The sequence below is a fragment of the Leptonychotes weddellii genome, chromosome 4, assembly GCF_054177405.1.
Source record: "Leptonychotes weddellii isolate Sample4059 chromosome 4, ASM5417740v2, whole genome shotgun sequence".
NCBI classification, from domain to species: domain Eukaryota; kingdom Metazoa; phylum Chordata; class Mammalia; order Carnivora; family Phocidae; genus Leptonychotes; species Leptonychotes weddellii.
The window spans coordinates 1,844,954-1,862,238 of NC_138372.1; the positions used below are offsets into that span (position 1 = coordinate 1,844,954).

General features: G+C 68.6%; 1 protein-coding gene across 1 annotated transcript in view; it reads right to left on the bottom strand.

Annotated features, from left to right (window-relative positions):
* Nucleotides 1–655: 655 nt before the first annotated feature.
* Nucleotides 656–17,285, bottom strand: part of MEGF6 (multiple EGF like domains 6) — an 86,343-nt gene continuing 69,713 nt past the window's right edge. Inside the window, 25 exon segments of the mRNA XM_081817328.1 lie at nucleotides 656–1,327; nucleotides 2,768–2,895; nucleotides 3,424–3,552; nucleotides 3,642–3,770; nucleotides 4,094–4,222; nucleotides 4,441–4,569; nucleotides 5,503–5,631; nucleotides 6,133–6,261; nucleotides 6,588–6,716; nucleotides 6,845–6,973; nucleotides 7,216–7,344; nucleotides 7,593–7,721; nucleotides 8,091–8,219; nucleotides 8,391–8,519; nucleotides 8,599–8,727; nucleotides 9,205–9,336; nucleotides 9,439–9,567; nucleotides 9,655–9,786; nucleotides 12,738–12,872; nucleotides 12,952–13,086; nucleotides 13,749–13,877; nucleotides 15,163–15,291; nucleotides 15,871–16,002; nucleotides 16,234–16,410; nucleotides 16,878–17,000. Coding sequence (XP_081673454.1) covers nucleotides 2,798–2,895; nucleotides 3,424–3,552; nucleotides 3,642–3,770; nucleotides 4,094–4,222; nucleotides 4,441–4,569; nucleotides 5,503–5,631; nucleotides 6,133–6,261; nucleotides 6,588–6,716; nucleotides 6,845–6,973; nucleotides 7,216–7,344; nucleotides 7,593–7,721; nucleotides 8,091–8,219; nucleotides 8,391–8,519; nucleotides 8,599–8,727; nucleotides 9,205–9,336; nucleotides 9,439–9,567; nucleotides 9,655–9,786; nucleotides 12,738–12,872; nucleotides 12,952–13,086; nucleotides 13,749–13,877; nucleotides 15,163–15,291; nucleotides 15,871–16,002; nucleotides 16,234–16,410; nucleotides 16,878–17,000 — 3,128 coding nt within the window. The 3' untranslated portion in view covers nucleotides 656–1,327; nucleotides 2,768–2,797.

Consider the following 17,285-nt stretch of genomic DNA (forward strand, 5'->3'; position numbering starts at 1 on the left):
CACTGTCCAGCCCCTGTTCCTCCCAGAACAGCTTCTTCCTGTATGGTCACCAGCCTGGCCCCCCGTCCTGTCCTGGGGCCCTCATTACATTTACTTGAAAGCCTGAACACTGCAGCCCATTAACTGGCTTTCTCTGCTACGGGCCGTTCCCTAGTTGTCTGTTTAAGGGGACATGGCTGCCAGAACCCTCCTCATTTCACTCAGCAAGACCCTTTGCCTTGAGGGTATCTGCTAGCTGGGCTGGTGTTGGGGGGCGACTGGGGGCTACAGCCCAGACCCTAAGTGCCCGGTGTGGCCATCTGGGTCCAACCCAGTCTACTGGGCACCCCCCTCTGCTGTTTCCACCCTCAAGACAGGAGGGGTGGGGTGCCCATGTTGCCCCCCCACATCACCCATGTGCTCGGGCCAGCCTCCTCCCCGCGGGGCCATGCTCCCACACGCAGACCAGCCCCGCGCGCCCCTCTAGAGCACCAGGAGCCAGGACACACCCCAACTCTCCTCGTGTGCCACCCCCACCCCCAGGGAGGGGCAGGGACCAGCTGGGGCCGGGCGCCTGTGGGGCCTCCCTGGTCCGGAGGACGTTCCTGTCCAAACACACTCCTGCTGACACACTGGGACACCAGCACCATGAGCCCAAAGCAGCGAACACACAGGCCACAAGGAAGCGGCAGCTTCTTTCTTAAGTTTCTGGGTTTCACATGTACTGGAGCCCGCCGCCCAGAGGCCCCGCGGAGGGGGGGGAGGGGCAAAGTCCTGCAGCAGGGTTTCCTGGGGCAGGCAGGGAGGGGCAGCCTGTCGGTGCCCAGGGGCGCAGTGGGCATGGCCGGCTGCCCATAAATACTTCTCCATAAATACAGTGGGCCACGATTCCAGGTAAACGGGCTGAGCGCAGCAGTCCCAGGGCCTAGCACCAGAAGAACCTGCTCAGAGGGCAGGGACCCCTGCCTGCACCTGCAGCCATGCCTGCCCTCAGTCCTGACCCAGGGCCATGGAGGGGGCGGCTGGGGGGCGGGGGGAGGGCTTCCTCAGCACGTGCGGCCAGCGCAGCTGTGTGCTACACAGCCCGAGGCCGGGCCCACTCGCCTGGGCCCCTTGGAGCTAGGCCAGGCAGGGCCTCCCTCCCCGCGGCCAGCCGCTCCTTGCCCAGTGCGGGGCCGCAGGGCCGGGCAGTCTGGGCCGGAGTCCTGGCCGGCCCCCAGGCGCCCCTCCTCGGTCGTCAGCGAAGCGCCTGGAAGAAGGACCTGCTTGCGGCTGCCTCTGAGCGAGGGTTTCTCTGCCCGGCTGCCGAGCCCAAGTGCTGGTTCATGAGAAGCTGGTTGTAAGGCCGCTGTAGGGACAGGGGAAACGAGGGTCAGTGCCAGGGCAGGCGGAAGAACAGGGGGAACGAGGGTCAGTGCCAGGGCAGGCAGAAACTCTTGAAGCTGCCCAAGCTCTGGGCTCACACTTCCCATGTCCCCTCCTGCCCTTCCAGCTCCAGCCCAGAGGGGAGACGGCCCCCTTCCTCCCCAGCTTCTGCCCAGCCTCATCTCTGAGGTCCAGGTTCTGGATGGCCTGCTGCCCTGTGGGACCCCGGTTCTAGAAAAGTGTGCAACCCTCATCCCTCCTCTGACCTCCGTCTGCCAGTCATAGGCCAGTGGCGCCCCCAAATGCAAATGCCATTCTCCCACCTGGGCCCGAAGGCTCCTCCCAGCAAAGCCTCTCCCCTCCCCTGCTCACACCTTCGCAAACAGCAGGGCCTCCCCCCCTCCCCAAATGAAAGCTCCCAGTTCCCCCAGCCCAGCAGCATGGAGGGCTGGGAGGGGCTTTGTTAGGAGGCACCAGTCCACTCCAGGGCAGGGGGCAGAGCCTAGGACTGCGAGGCAGCACAGCCTAGCCTCTCCTCCTTCCCACGGGCCTGAAGGGTGACCCAGGTCCCAGACCCCAGCTACACGCCCGGCTGCGGGGACCACCTTGGGGCCTGCGGTGCAGTACCACAGACGGCCACCAGGTGCCGCCAGGGGGGCGCTCCGTCCAGGGCCGCCTCCGCCCGCCAGGAGACCCCGCGCCTGGGGCTCCTAACAGTCGCGGGCCAGGGCTGCCTCCCAGGGGCGCAAAAACGTGCATACATAAGATCCAGCCCGCCTGTGGGGTTCCCAGGCCGTGGGCCCATCTGGAATCCCCACTCACGGCTTGGCCCCCCCATCCCCGCGGGCCCGGACGCAACCCTCCCAGCACATGACCCCCCTCCCTTCAGCAGCCTGGGCCTGGGCGAGCTGACCAGGGGGCTCCAGGGCACCCCAAGTTCTGCCTGCAGATGCACGCTCCCCCGGGGGCCGTGGGGGCTGAGGCCAGGCGGCTGTCACAGCACCCTCCCCCACCGCCCGGGGTTGGGGGGTTGCCGGTGGGCACTGGCCTGCACACACAGACTGAAGCACACGTAGGCAGGGGCGCACCATCACGCCCCCGTGCACACACATGCGGGGCAAGGCGGGGGGTCAGCGCCCAGCTACCCTGGATCATCCGCCCACCCACAGGGCTGGGGGCTGCTGGCCCGGCAGAACCCCGCCCCACCTGCCGTCCAGCCGCTACAAGGCCCACACCCCGCCCGTGAGAAGCCAGGCAGACACCTCGGGTACCGGGGGGACAGGTGCGGGGGGCGGGTGGTGACATTCTCACCAGCTAGGCTGGCTGCTCAGCTCTGGGGGGGGCGGGGGAGGAGCGGGTCCGCGCCGGGGCCGGGCCGGGGAGCACGCTGTCTTCCCGCCTCCCCCTCGGGAGCCTGACTCACCTTGCTGGCAGGTGGGCCCCAGGGAGCCATTCACACGGTGCACAGCCCACTGACGGGGTCGCAGGCAGCCCCAGCCCCACAGCCGCAGCGCAGGGCACAGCCCGGCCCGAAGAAGCCCGCTGTGCAGTCTGCAGGCAGGAGGGAGTGGGAGACACAGGCCTGAGGGCCATCCCACCTGCTCTGGCCAGGGCACCCCAGGCCCTCTGGGTAGGGGTGGGCGGAGCAAGGGCCTCTGGGCCTCACTCTCCCTGCCCTGTGGGAGCTCCCACCTGGGAAGGCGCCAGGTACTGGGCACCTGCACAGGCCCGGGGCTGACAAAGGGGGGCGCCTGGCAGTCAGGGATGCCCGTCCCCAGTCAAGAGGAACACACAACGGTGAGATCGTGCGTGCAGCCTGCAGCGGACAGCCCCTCCCATGCCCGAGCAGGCTGGCAGATCGGGACGGTCTCCCTCGCACCTCACCGGGGCCCCCGTTCTGGCCAGAGAGCAGGGCGAGGCCTTGACATCCCTGAGCAGGAGCCCCACGCTGGGCACGCCCCCACAGAGGGGCAGGACGGGCGCCGGGGGCACAGCGCCCAGGCCAGGGCAGGGCAGAGCTCCCCCTTGCCACCAGCAGAGACCCGCGCCCGTGCTCCGCCAAGGGGACCCCAGACTCACCGAGGTCACAGGCGGCCCCTGTGCGCCCCGGGGGACACAGGCACTGGCCGGTGACGGGGTCGCAGGGTGCCCCCGCCCTGCAGTCACAGCGCTGGCGGCAGCCCTCTCCAAAAGAGCCTGGCTCGCACCCTGGACAGGGGCAGTGGACTCAGTGTCCCCTCCTGTCCCCTACCAGACAGGACAGGGCCAGGGAGCACGTGGGAACACGGAGCACTCACCCCTCTCACAGAGCTGGCCGTAGAAGCCGGCGGGGCAGACACACTGGCCGCTGACGGGGTGGCAAGGGGCCCCGTGCTGACACTCACACGCTGCCCGGCAGCCGGCCCCGTGGAAGCCGGGGGGACAGACTGAGGGACACCCCCGTTAGAGCCCCTACCTCAGCCCGCCCCGAGTGAGCACAGGTCCTGCTTCAGAGGCTCGCGCTCCCCCTTTCTCCCACCCAGGCCTGGACCCCCCATCGCGGCTGGGGCTTCGGTGGGAGGTCCCCCTGCTCTCATGGGCCCCGAGCCAGGGACCTCTGGCCTCGAGTCCCACAGGGAGTGGGGCCGGGCCTTGTCTCACCGGCCGCCATGGGGAGGGACAGGGACAGCGGCCATGGGGAAGCCCACGCTGGCCCCGATGTCCCATGCGGAACAGCCACCGGGGCCGGGGTCCCCACCCCAGGACTCACAGTGCTGGCAGGCCTGGCCGTAGAAGCCGGGGCCGCAGTGGCAAGTGCCCGTGGTGGGCTCGCACGTGCCGTTGTTTTGGCAAGAGCACTGCAGACGGCAGGCGGCACCGTAGCGGCCAGGAGGGCAGGCTGGGGGGAGAGGCGGCGGGTCGGCCTCAGCAGCGCAAGGGCAGGGGCCCAAGGGCAGGGGGCCCGAGGGATGGCCCCTGGGCACCAGTCTGCTTCTTGCGACCCCGGGGTCCTCGCCCAGCCCCACGGCAGCCCCACACAGAGCTCCTGAGCCCGGGGCTCCCCCAGGGGTCCAGAGCCAGCCCCCTGCCCGCCCAGGGCGCGGCCCGCCTGCTCACCCAGCTCACAGTGCGGCCCCGTCCAGCCCAGGCCGCAAAAGCAGTGACCATTGGCCGCATTGCACAGACCGCCATTCCTGCAGGGACACACGCGCTCACAGCTCACGCCAAACCGGTCCTGAGGGCAGCCTGGGGGCAGGAGTCAGGCGCCGCTCAGAGCTCCGGGCCAGGGCCGGACACGCTCTGGGACAGTCCCCACCACACCTGGCCTCCATTCCACAAACCCGAGCCAGGGCCAGCCTCTGCCGCAGGCGAGCAGGGAGCTGACAGCAGCCGGGCCCACCCATGCCTCCACCCTCTCCGCGCACCGAGGAGGGGCAGGGAGCGCCTGCCCAGCTGGCGGGAGCTGGTTAGGGCAGCCTTCCTGGAGGCGGGGGCCCTCTGCACAGGCACATCCTCCAGGCGGAGGCAGCCGGGCGGCCTGGCTCTCCAGATGGCCCCTGATCACGATCTGATTGACCCGTGGCTACTGAACTTCCCTGGAGCCATGGACACGGCCTAGCTGCAGCCAGGCCGCAGGGCTTAGGACTCCGCTGCCACCGGCTAAGAACTGGGGGGTCGGTGGGGAGCTCACTGACCCCTTGATGCGGGAGGACCAGAGGCTGGCAGAGTGCTCTGACCTACCAGGATACGGGAGCCAGGCCAAGGGGCCGTAGCTGTGGCCATGGGGACTGGGCCTGCCATCACAGGGGGAGCCCCATGACTGCTCCTGGGGTCACCCCCTTTCCCCCACCACGCCCTGTGCCCCGGGCCTCCACCTGGGGCCCCCGGCCTCCAGGCCCAGCAGGACCCTGCGCCACGGGACCTGAGCCAGGCAGCTGGCTTTGTCCTCAGACAAAATAGCCGCTGGACCCTCCTGCGAGGAGGCTCTGGGTTGGAACCTGTCCAGCCCCCACCAGCCACTTGACGGGTCAGTGGAGGCTCGGCTGGTGCGAATGCACCACCAGGCTCCAGGGCCTGGCTCTCCCCGGGGGCACCCATGGCTTCTCCCCATCAGCCCCCCACCGGCCGGACGCAGTGGCATCTGTGAAACGCGGAAGGGCAGGCAGAGCGGGCGCTCACCGTGCTCACAGTGGACGCCAGTCCTCCCGGGGGGGCAGGTGCAGATGCCAGTCACAGGGTCACAGAATGCTCCCTGCCCACACCTGCACACGTGGGCGCAGCTGGGGCCGAAGCGGCCCTGTGGACAGGCTGCCGGGAGGAAAGAGGACGGTGGCCACCCCTGCCAGCTCCCCTTCTCTCTGCCACGTCAGCCCAGAGATGGCCTGCGGGGACCTCCCGTGCCCCTGCCCGCCCTGGCATCTCCCCTCCACCCGCAGGTCTGCTGGGGGCCAGGCCGGCTCTGCAGGGACAGTGACTAACTGCTGCCCCCCACCCCACTCCTGCTGGCCCAGCCAGGCTCCCAGCCCGATGGAGACTCCTCGGCGGGATGCCTAGCTGGCCTCCGTCTGCACAGAGGTGCACAAACGCTGCTGAGCATGGCCAGTGCGGGGCGGGGGGGAGGACAGAGCTGGCCGGCACGGACACTGGGGTCACACGGACACCCCCACCTCAGCCCGGCCTGGGGCCAGGCCCAGCAGGAGAGTCAGGAAGACAGACGGTCAGGGGCTGTCTTCCCCACAGGCTGGCTGGGGGGCCCTGCCCACGGAGGCCCAGGGAGCAACCACCCCCTCCGTCCCCCCAGCCACTCACGCAGGCTGCAGTTGGCCCCCAGGAACCCAGCAGGGCAGAGGCAGGCCCCGGTGGCTGCGTCGCAGGAGTCCCCGTGGACACACTCACACTGCTGCTCACAGCCAGGCCCAAAGCGCCCGGGGGGGCATTCTGCAGGGACACAGGCAGGTGCCAGAGGCCAGGGGCCAGGCCTCGCCCCCTGGCATCCCACCCCCACCCCCTGAGGGATGAGCAGTCCCTCCTGAGGACAACCTGGCGGCTTGGTTCTCGCCGGGACAATGGCACTTCTGCCCACAGCTCTCCCCAGAGGGGCCGGGTGGGCAGGCTGGGGTGTAGGCGGGAGAGGTCAGTCCTGGCCCAGCTCAGGAACACGCCCCCCACGTGGCCCCGTCTGGGGGTGGAGGTTTCGGGTGCAGCTCGGGGGTCCATGCACCTCAGCTACCAGCCGCTCTGCCCCCCTGGGTGGGGTCACCTACCCTGCTCACAGCCGGGCCCCGTGGAGCCTGGTGGGCAGCGGCACTCCCCGGTGACGTGGTGGCAGGCGGCGCCAGGCGGGCACAGGCAGCGCTGGGCACAGGCCTCTCCGAACCGGCCAAGCGGGCAGGCTGCGGGAAGCCGGTGCGGGGGTGGTGGGGAGGCCTGGGGCCAGGGCAGCCCGGAGGGATCACTGTGCCAAGACCCGCCCCCCCCGAGCGGCGGGCCCCGTGGGTGCTGGTGGAGCCGAGGGGCTCACCGTTCTCACAGCGCGAGCCTCTCCACCCCGGGGGGCAGAGGCAGGCCCCCGTCACGTGGTGGCAGGTGGCCCCCCGCTGGCAGGCACAGCGCTCCTCACAGTGTGCCCCAAACGTACCCTCAGCACAGGCTGCAGTGGGCGAGACAAGGCAGAGGGCTGAGTCCGGCGCCAGGGTGCGAGCAGGGCCAACCGCCCCCCGCCCCTCCCACCGGGGACCGCTGGGAGCTCGGACGGCAGCCCCTGCCCCCACCTGCCAAGGGACCAGCTCACGGGCCCTGCACCCTGGAGCGAGGCTCAGGCCACCCCTTGACAGGACCAGCAGGGCCTCCTGGCCTCCCCCCGCGCCCCAGCCCCCAACCCGGCCCACTCACGGCTCTGACACTTGTCCCCGGTCCAGCCAGCTGGGCAGAGGCAGTGGCCCGAGCGCCGCTCACAGAGGCCGCCGTTGAGACATCCGCAACTGTGCTCGCAGCCGGCTCCGAAGCGCCCGGGGAGGCACTCTGCGGGGCACAGTTCCCCAGCAGTGCCCCATGCCCCAGGGCCCAGGAGACCCCACCCCACCCGTGCTTCCTGCACCCAGAGCCTGGGGCCCCAGCCTGGAGAAGGGGAGGGGCCTGGGGGGAGGTCACACCGCAGACCCGCCGGCAGAAAGCTCTTTGCCCACAGAGAGCGGGGTGGGCCAGCATGCTTTGGGGCACCCGCCCTGGCTCCCGGGTCCCGCCTCCTCCTCTGCCTGACCCGGGCTCACCCTGCTCGCAGGCCAGGCCAGCCCAGCCCTCTGGGCACGTGCAGTGGCCTGACACGGGGTCACAGGTGCCCCCATGCTGGCAGAGGCAGGCGTGCTCACAGCTGGGGCCGTACAAGCCCGTGGGGCAGGCTGCGGTGGAAGGGAGCAACTCGCAGCAGCCCAGCCCAGCAGGCCCCACGCCGCCCCCAGCGAGCGTCAGCCCCAGTGATTCTGCACCTCCCCGGCCCCCCAAAACCCAACAGCAGACGTCGTGGGGAGGACCTCTCCCAGGGCTGCCTCTACGACAAGCCGCCCCGGGCCACCCCGGGCCCACCAACCCAGCCCTGCGGAGCTCGGCACCTCCCTGCCGACCCGTCCCCCCCGGTGCCAGGCCCCAGCCCCCCGCCCGCTGCTCCTGCTGAGACTCCTGTCCACCAGCAGCCCGCACCCACGTGACCCCGCGTGGAACAGGGAGGGGCTGCCACAAGCCCTGGTCCCAGACTCCTGGGGGGTGCTTACGCTCCAGGCAGGTGGGGCCCATCCAGCCAGGGCTGCAGCGGCACTGTCCGTGGACGGGGTCACAGGAGGCCCCGTTGAAGCAGGAGCAGGTCTGGCTGCAGTTGTGTCCGTAGGTGGGGGCGGGGCAGGCTGTGGGGTGGGGGGGACCGTCAGGGGTCTGGGGGCGCTGCAGCAGATCTGCGGCAGCTGGGCAAGCTTCCCTCCCCTCGGGCCTGAGCACCCCTAGGGTGGCCACACAGAGGGCCTGACACGCCGGCGGCCCCTCTCCTGGAGCCCCCAGGCCCGCCTGGCCTCACGCACCCTGCGCACAGCGGGGGCCCCGGCGGCCAGCAGGGCAGAGGCAGGAGCCGCCCACAGAGTCACAGGGGGCCCCAGGGGCTCAGTCACAGACACCGCGGCAATCCAGGCCGAAGAAGCCCGCCGGGCAGGCTGCAGAGAGCGGGTGGTGATGGGACACGGCCGGGGTGGCAGGGTCCGCCCGCCAGCCCACACACACGCCCCAGCTCACCGCGTTCACAGAAGGCTCCCCTCCAGCCGGCCGGGCAGGTGCACGCCCCGCTGACGTGGTCACAGGCCGCCCCGTGCTCACACTGACACTGCCGCCCACAGCCCGGCCCAAAGCGGCCCTGGGGACACCCTGAGACACGCAGCCCCGGCCCACGGTCAGCTGGAGCGGGGGAGACCAACCCAGACTCGCCTACACCTCTGCTGGCCCAGCCGGGGAGGGGACCGTGGGCACGCGCCCCTGCCTGCCCAACTAAGGACTGAGCCGGCGCCCAGAGGGGTAGGCGCCCAGGCATGACCTCTGGAGCTGCCCCAGCCTAGGGCAGTGGGGGACACACTCGGAAGGCCATGGCCCTTGGTCCTGCCCTCCTCCAGGTGCCAGGTGGCCCCTCCCTGCCCTCCCGGCCCGCTGCTCCAGGTGCACCTCAAAGACCCAGGTAGGCTGGGGGTGCCTGGGCCCGGCGGGACAGGGGGACCTGGGGGAGCTCAGGGGAGGAGACCCTCCGCCCGTCCCACGGACAGAAGGGCAGGACCAGAGCCCCTGGTGTGTGGTCGCGTGGGCGTGCGTGCACGTGCGTGGGTGCGTGGCTGTGGGCGGCCCGGGACTCACGCTGCTCGCACCGCGGGCCCGTGTAGCCGGCCTCACACACACACAGGCCGCTGACCGCGTCGCAGCTCCCGTGGCCTGGGCTGCAGGTGCAGGGGTGGCTGCAGTCGGGTCCCCAGCGCCCGTCGTCACAGGCTGCAACACAGCCCGAGTCAGCCCAGCAGAGCACGGCCCCGCGGCCAGGCCAGGCACCGGGCCTCCTGCTGCTCCCAGCCCCCCCGAGCCCGGGCCACCCACCGCTCTGGCAGCCGAGGCCGGTCCATCCAGGGGCACAGCTGCAATGTCCGGTCTCCGGGTGGCAGTTCCTATCGTTGGCACAGGAGCACCTCGTCTGGCAGCTGGGCCCAAACCAGCCTGCGGGGCACGCTGCAGGGCAGGGGAGGGTCAGCCAGCAGGGCGGCCGGGCTCAGGCCAGGGGCTGACGTCCCGCAGGTCAGGGGGCCCCGTACTCACAGTCCTGGCAGCGGCTGCCCACGTAACCGGGGGGACACAGGCAGGCTCCGGTCCCAGGCTCACACGTAGCACCATGCTCACACGCCGGGCAGATCTCCTGGCAGCCGAGCCCCCAGCGGCCCTCGGGACAATCTAGCCCCCCCACAGGCAGTCAGTCTGGCCTGGGGCCTTCCTGGCCCTGTCTGACATGGCACTGGCCCTGCACCACGGCCCAGGGAGGGGGAGGAACGGCTCATGGGAACCCCCAACTCCCCTGTGGGCCGCAGGCTGCAGAGCACCATCCCCAGAAGAGGGGCCCCTGCCCCAGGACGGGCGGTGGGCAGGCAGCCTGGAGGGCAAAGCACAGCCCCCAGGAGTGCCCGGGGCTCTGCTGGCCAAGCTGGCACCGCAGCTGACCGGACCCGGGGGCACCCAGGTCAGCGCAGACCCCCCAGCTCAGACCCAAGGGCGGCTCGGCATGGGCCCTCAGCTGCTAAGCACGGGCCTGGGCTCTGCAGGCTGCAGGACCCCCAAACTCGGTCCAGGGCTGTGACCACCCAGAGTCGTGTAGCACGGGGAAGGGAGAGTGTCGCAGGACACCACAGCCGCTCACCTGCCCCCAGCCGTCCCCAGTCCTCCCTGGAGGGCACAGTCCTTGCCCCATGACCCGGTTGCAGGGTGCCCCCCACGGGAGCCAAATATCCCCCCCGGGGAACTCTGCAGGGAGGAACCGCAAGGGCCTCCTTGTGGGGCTGCCCCCTGCCCCAGCAGGGCTGCTGGGCTCAGCCAGGGCCCCCGGTGACCACAGAGCACGCAGAGCACAGGGCACATGGGCGGGGCGGACCTGCTCGGGGGGAGGGGTGCAGGACAGACTCTGGGCACCCTGCAGCAAGCTGGCAGCAGCTCTGCCCTCCTTCCTACCCCCTCCCACCCAGCCAGGAAGCCCAAGACAAGTCTGGCCCCCTCGGTCTCAGATCCCCAAAGCGCGTGAGGGGGGTGAGGTAGGGGCCTGCATACACCACTTTACCCCCAGCTGTGGCCCTCTCCCAGCAGGACGGGGGCTGCCACGGGAGCCAGGCACATTAAGAGAGTGTGGAGGACCCGGAGTCCTGGGACCCCCTCCCCCTCTGCCCAGCAGAGGGGCAGCGAGACCCCGGAGAGGAGCGGAGACAAGGAGAGCAAGCCTCCAGAGAAGGACTGGCCCAGCTGCTCTGTGCCCACTGCAGAGCTGCAGCGAAACATGTGGGGGCCGGGAGCCTCGCGCCTCCCTGCGGGGACAGGCAGAGCCCCGGGTGCTGGAAGCCCCTGACCAGCCCGAGCATAGCCTCCCCCACGCTGCACCTGCCACGGCAGGGCGGGCCGGCGGCGGTGACCCTGGGCAGCCCTGCAGTTCCTCCCCCCTTGGGCTGCAAGGAAAGCTCATGGCCAACAGACACATGGAAAAACGATCATCATTAGCCCCCCGGGAAATTCAAATCAAAACCACAATGAGATACACCTCACACCAGTCAGAATGGCTAAAATTAACAAGGCAGGAAACGACAGATGTTGGCGAGGATGCGGAGAAAGGGGAACCCTCCTACACTGTCGGTGGGAATGCAAGCTGGTGCAGCCACTCTGGAAAACTGTATGGAGGTTCCTCAAAAAGTTGAAAATAGAGCTTCCACACGATCCAGCAATTGCGCTCCTGGGTATTTACCCCAAAGACACAGATGTAGTGAAAAGAAGGGCCATATGCACCCCAATGTTCATAGCAGCAAAGTCCGCAATAGCCGAACTATGGAAAGAGCCCAAATGTCCATCGACAGATAAACGGATAAAGATGTGGTCCGCATATACAACGGAATATTACTTAGCCATCAGAAAGGATGAATACCCAACTTTTACATCAACATGGATGGGACTGCAAAAGATTATGCTAAGTGAAATAAGTCAAGCAGAGAAAGTCAATTATCATATGGTTTCACTCATATGTGGAAGATAAGAAATTGCACGGAGGACATTAGGCTAACGGGCCGCTGCAGAGGGCGGCGGGCAGGATGGACACTTCTCCGGAGAGAGCGCCCGGCTGCCGCGGGCCCAGGGAGCGGGTGCACATGTGTGCTCATGTGCCCCAGCGCTCCGCTGAGTGTCCGTGGGGGTCTGGGAGAGGCCGAGAGAAGAGTCAGGGGTCTGGGTGGGGAGCCTGTGACTCGCCAGAGCTCATAGGGACAGGAGAGCAGCAGCTAAAGGGCACCAGACACCACAAAGCCCCTTGGGGTGCACGTCGAGCTGGGGGGTCCAGGCTGGGATCCCAGGATCCCCCACATATCCCTCCTGGACCCCTGGGACCCGAGAGCCCTGCACAAGGTCAGCATTGCAGTCTCCAGGACCACCGCTCTGGAGGGACGTAGCCTGGCTGCAGAGGGAGACGCTGACCCCTCAGCGCAGCTGGGTCCCCAGGGCCCCTTCCTTGTTCCCCAGAGGGGACAGGACAGGGGGAGGTCGAGCCAGCCGGCCCCCAGGCATGCTCACATCAGTCACCCCACAGGCCCGGTGGTCCCCAGCCACCTGGGGCCAGCAGGTGCAGACAGCACACACACCATATGCCACGGAAGGCCCCCAGCTGCCCGCACCCTGTGAGCGGGGCCGGGGTCACCCCAGGACTCAGGCTGCCTGCGGTGTGTAAACACGGGGCGGGCCTCCAGCGGGCCCACCACTCTGCACCCATTCCCTCCAGCCCCAGGCCAGGGCAGCCGTGCGGACGGCCTTCGTCATGCGCCGCGCACCACGCTGCACCTCCAGCCCAAGACGGCGCTTCCAGTAGCTGCCAAGGTCCCAGAGACTCAGACCCACCAGGACAGAGTGCCAGCCCCCCGGATCCCAGCACTGAGCATGCTCTAGCTAACAGGTGGGGGGGCGGGGTAGGGAGGGAACAACGTTAGAGGACGCAACCCCTTCCCTGGGCCCGGCCCCGGGCACACAGACCCACTCTCGTCCCAGCAGCCCTGACCGGGGGCACGGGGACAGGCAGACCAGTGAGGAGTCGCCACTGGGCGACCAGGGTGGGGCCAGAGGACCCACACCCCACCCGACCCTGGGCATCGCTGGGGCCAGCCACTGACCTTGATCACAGTCCTTCCCCTGGTAGCCGGCAGGACACGGCCCCCCACACTGGCCGCTGACGGGGTCACAGGCCACGCCCTGAGGGCAGGTGCACGCCTGTCGGCATCCGGGCCCAAAGAAGCCCGGCACACATTCTGCAGGGGACGAGGGGAGAGGGGCCTGCAGGCTCAGCCAGCTTGCGGCCCGCCCCGCCCCCCGCGGCCCTGCACTCACCGTCCTGACACCGCTCGCCCCTGAAGCCGGCCTTGCAGGAACAGCTACCATCCCTCCGGTCACAGGTCAGCGTGTTCTGTCGCTCACACAGGCACTCCTCGGAGCAGCCGGGCCCGAAGGCCCACGGCGGACACGCTGCACCCACAGAACCAACAGGCGGGCCTGCCTACCTGCAGGGTCCCAGGGTCTCCAGCCCCCCTTAGCCGCGCAGAGAGGCACCGCCCCCAGCCCCCGGGACCACCGTGCCTGTTTCATAGACGAGAAACAGGGTCTCAGCGGGGTCCAGGCACTTGCCCCGGGTCACGCCACTTCCCAGCCAGGCGGCTCTCAGAATCCCGATCTCCCTCCTTTAAATAATCCTTCTACAAAGTACAGTACGGAGCTCCCAGATCAAGTCTGCTCATCGTCACCCACGTTTGCCCACCAGCCCACCAGGGAGGGGTGACTCCTCTGGGGGTTCAGGACTCACCCCTGCTGCCAGGAAACTCCAAAAGCCAAGGTGAGCCCTGTGCCCCGGCAGCTTCCAAGGGAGGCCTGCCCCCACCCATGCTGCCGCCGACCCGTTAGCCCAATTGTGGGGCCAGGAGGCAACAGAAGGCTGGGGACCACCCCCCCAGACACCCTGAAGGCCAGCACAGGCCGGAGGACACGGCTCTGGGTCCCTGGAGCCCACATCCCAGCCGGGGGACCTCGCTGAGCCCTGCGACCCCTCTGCAGATGAACAGTCACCCCCGAGCTGGAGTGTGGGCAGCATGGCCCCCGCCCCCCTGGCCACCGGCCGCGGGCAGGGGACTCACCCAGGTGGCAGAAGCGACCGTAGAGCCCCGGGTCACAGAGGCAGGCCCCGTATAGGCGGTGGCACCGGCCACGGTTGGCACAGTGACACTTCTTGTGGCAATGTTTGCCGTAGAAGCCCTTGGGGCAGCCTGCGGGAGGCAGGGCCTCTTGAGCGCCCACCCGGACACGCCCCCATGCCCGTGCAGATGCTCCAAGGACCCCCCCGTGCCTGGCACAGGAGCCGGGAGCGGCCCAGGCCCCCGGGGCAGGGCCGGAGGACCTTAGGGCTCCCAGCAGCCTGAGGACTCTGCATCCCAGACAGGGAGGGGCCCAGGGGCAGACAAGGGCACCACGAGGACAGGGCAGACACAGGATGAGCCACGGATATGGCCTTCTGCCCCGGCTGGCCTGTCTCCTCAGCGTCTGTGGTCTGGAGAACCGCCCGGGGCGCAAAGCCAAGCACATTCTCCAGTGTACGCGTGGGACATGCACAAAGACCTCATCCCGATGTCCTGCGTCTGACCCTCATCTACCACATCCTGACTTCCACCCCTTGGTGGTCACCCAGCCCAACCTCTGGCCCTCAGAGAAGGCAGGGCACACGGCCCCAGCCGGCCAGCAGCCCGAGACCAGGCTCAGGGGGCCCGCAGCTAGGAAAGGGCATCTGGATTTCCTTCCCAAAGTGCCTCCCCCGGGCTCGCTCCTGCCCCAGTCCTGTGTCCTGAAGGGCTGCAGGGAGCTAAAGAGTCACCCCGGAATACGTCCCCATCTAATCCCCAGGATCTGGAGGCAAGACCCTCCTGGGTTATCCTAATCCACGAGCGTCCTTAAAAGAGAAAGGAGAAGAAAGCCGGACATGTGAGGTGTGACCAGAGGGAGGAGGAGGACAGCCCCGTGGTACCACCGCCCCGAAGCCCCGGGCACGGGGTCCAGGGACTGAAACTGCCCCCTGGATAAGGCAGGATGTTCTCGGCACATTAGCTACACTGTCCAACACAAGAGGCAGAATTTTGAAGGTCTGCAGTTTTCAAGGTAAAGCGTCAGTCACCTGGGAAACTTATTTACGGGGACGCTCGAATTCCTTCAAAAACGTAGACACTTCACAGTTCGAAAGGACAGTAGTGTTGTCCCATGCAGCCATGGGCCCAGGCAAATCCCACCCGCCACCAAAGAGCTCTACTGGAATGCTTCCAGGGACGGGGAGCTCACTACCTCACGGGGAACCCACTGCAGAAGTGCTAGTCTGCCAAGTCTTCACCCTGCGCTACAGTCGGGCCCCAGGACAAGCAAACAGTGAAGCATGCTGTTGCCTTCCCTCTCCCGGCTCCGCGGAAGGCAGGCGGCAAGGAGAAGGCAGGCAGGCCAGCTGAGAGGTTGCGTCCCATCCCCTCCACCCCAGGGACACTCCAGAGTCCCGGGAGGGGCTGCACCCACCGTCCTCACAGAGGGCTCCACCGACGCCCGGGGGGCAGCGGCAGGCACCCGTCATGGGGTTGCAGGTCCCGCCGTTCCGACAGGCGCAGGAGAAGCTGCAGTTCTTCCCAAAGGTGTCCGGAGGGCAAGCTGCAGGCGGGGACGGTGAAGCACGAGGGTCACCGGCCTGCAGAAGGACTCTGGGCCCAGCAGCCCCTCTAGGGACCCTGAGACACCGTCCCGCAGTGTGAGCCGCCCCGTTCAGAAGCGACGCCCAGAGCAACAGACAGCCGCACCCGAGCCCCTGGCCTGGCCCCAACACATGGCAGACCTCACTAATCAGTCACCGCATCCTCTCCCTCTGGACTCCGGCACATCCACCTTCTCTGCAGGGCTTTCAGCAGGCAGAGCCCCGGAGACCGACCAGCACCGTGGGCCTGGCCCAGGGTCACTGGACAGGGCTGGGAGAGCAGGTCTCAAAGGCACTCCAGCTACCGACCTGCCTGCCGAGTGGCCTGGGTCATGGCTGCTCTCACCCAGGATGGGGACATGACCGGCCTGCCCACCAGCTACTCTTCGTCGGACCCCCTTCCCTGCCTTAGCTGCTGGCCTGCTTGCCCTGGACCATCGCGAGGGGCAGACGCCAGGCGCTGCCAGTCCTGAGGGCCCCCACCCAGGGTGGCTGCCTGCAGATCCCAGGGCTCACACCACCCAGCCCCGCGGCCTCACCCTCATCGCAGATGAGGCCGGTCCAGCCCTCGGGGCAGTCACAGCCATCCAGGCTCGGGAGGCAGGTCCCCCCATTCCGACAGTCGTCACACGTGAGGCTGCAGTCCTGGCCAAAGGAGGCGTCCAGGCAGACTGGGGGCAGACAGGGGCAGTGGGGGGTGGACGTCAGGGCCTACCTGGTCCAGCCAGGCTCAGCCCCACGTGTGCTGTGCAAACCCAGCACCTCCTCTGAGCCTTGGTCAAACACGACTACTACCAGGCTCTTCCTCAAGCTCAAGACCACAGCAGGGCAGCGGCCGGGCCGAGGGGGCACTGGCCCTGGTCCCCGGGAGCAGAAGCCCCATGGCTGGGCCCGCCTCTCACCAAACTTCTCCATCAGCGTGTGCTCCCCCCGGGCCTCCGCCGCCGCCTCCTCCTCCTGGACCCCAATATAGTCGTCTTGGAAGAGGTGAGGCCGTTCATCCTGGAGCACTGCGACATGTGGGAGGGGCTGCACAAAGGGCAGCTGGCCATCCAGGTCCACCTCGGGGATCTCCAGGGCTGGGTGGGGGCACAAAGGCCCCTTAGCCCCTGCCACCCACCTGTCCCCCTTGGTACTGGACCCTCCTGCCCCTTGGTGCCCAGTGCCCAGTGGCGGCTCAGAGCCTGAGCCCCACCCTGTGGGCTCCCACCAGCAGCCCCTGCTGCACCCCTCCTCAGCGTGGTGGCCAAGGGGGCATCATCCCAGCTGCACTCCTGACCAAGCATGGGGAGGGGGCAGCTCTCTTCCCCTTGGACGCTGTCCTCTGTCCCTTGTGTCACCCGGGCAGGGCAGGAGCTGGACCACCCAGGACCCCCGGGCAGGACCCTGGACTGGAGGATGCCCCTACAGACCAGCCCCTCCCCCCCCCCGCTGCCCTGGGCCGGCCCGCAGCGGGACGGGGCGCTGAGGTGGGTCCATCCTCACCCCTGCACCAGGAGCAAGTGCCCAGAAGGCGGGGTCCCCGAGGTGAGAGGTGGAGACTCACGGGCACAGCCCCTGCGGTCCTCGTCCAGCCGGAAGCCAGCCTCGCACGAGCACTGGAAGGAGCCCTCCAGGTTGGTGCAGTGATGCCCACAGCCGCCCCGGCCAGAGGCGCATTCGTCCACGTCTGCGGGCAAACCCGGGGCTGCTGGGGCCTATCCTCTGGGGGTCAGGGACGTGGGGCCCTCCCACTCCGCCTCCGCCCACTGGACTGAGCCACGGCCACAGCCGCTGGGGGAGGCCCGCCCCACGGCCATCCTCCTGTGTCCAGCGTCAGAGTGAGAGCGGACACCAGCCCAGGGGAGGCGGGGCCGGGAGCAGCAGGGGGTGCGGGCCCAGGCCTGCGCGGGAGACCGCTGGGGGGGGCACAGGCAGGTCGCATGGCCCTGCAGACAGCAGGTGCTCAAGCAAG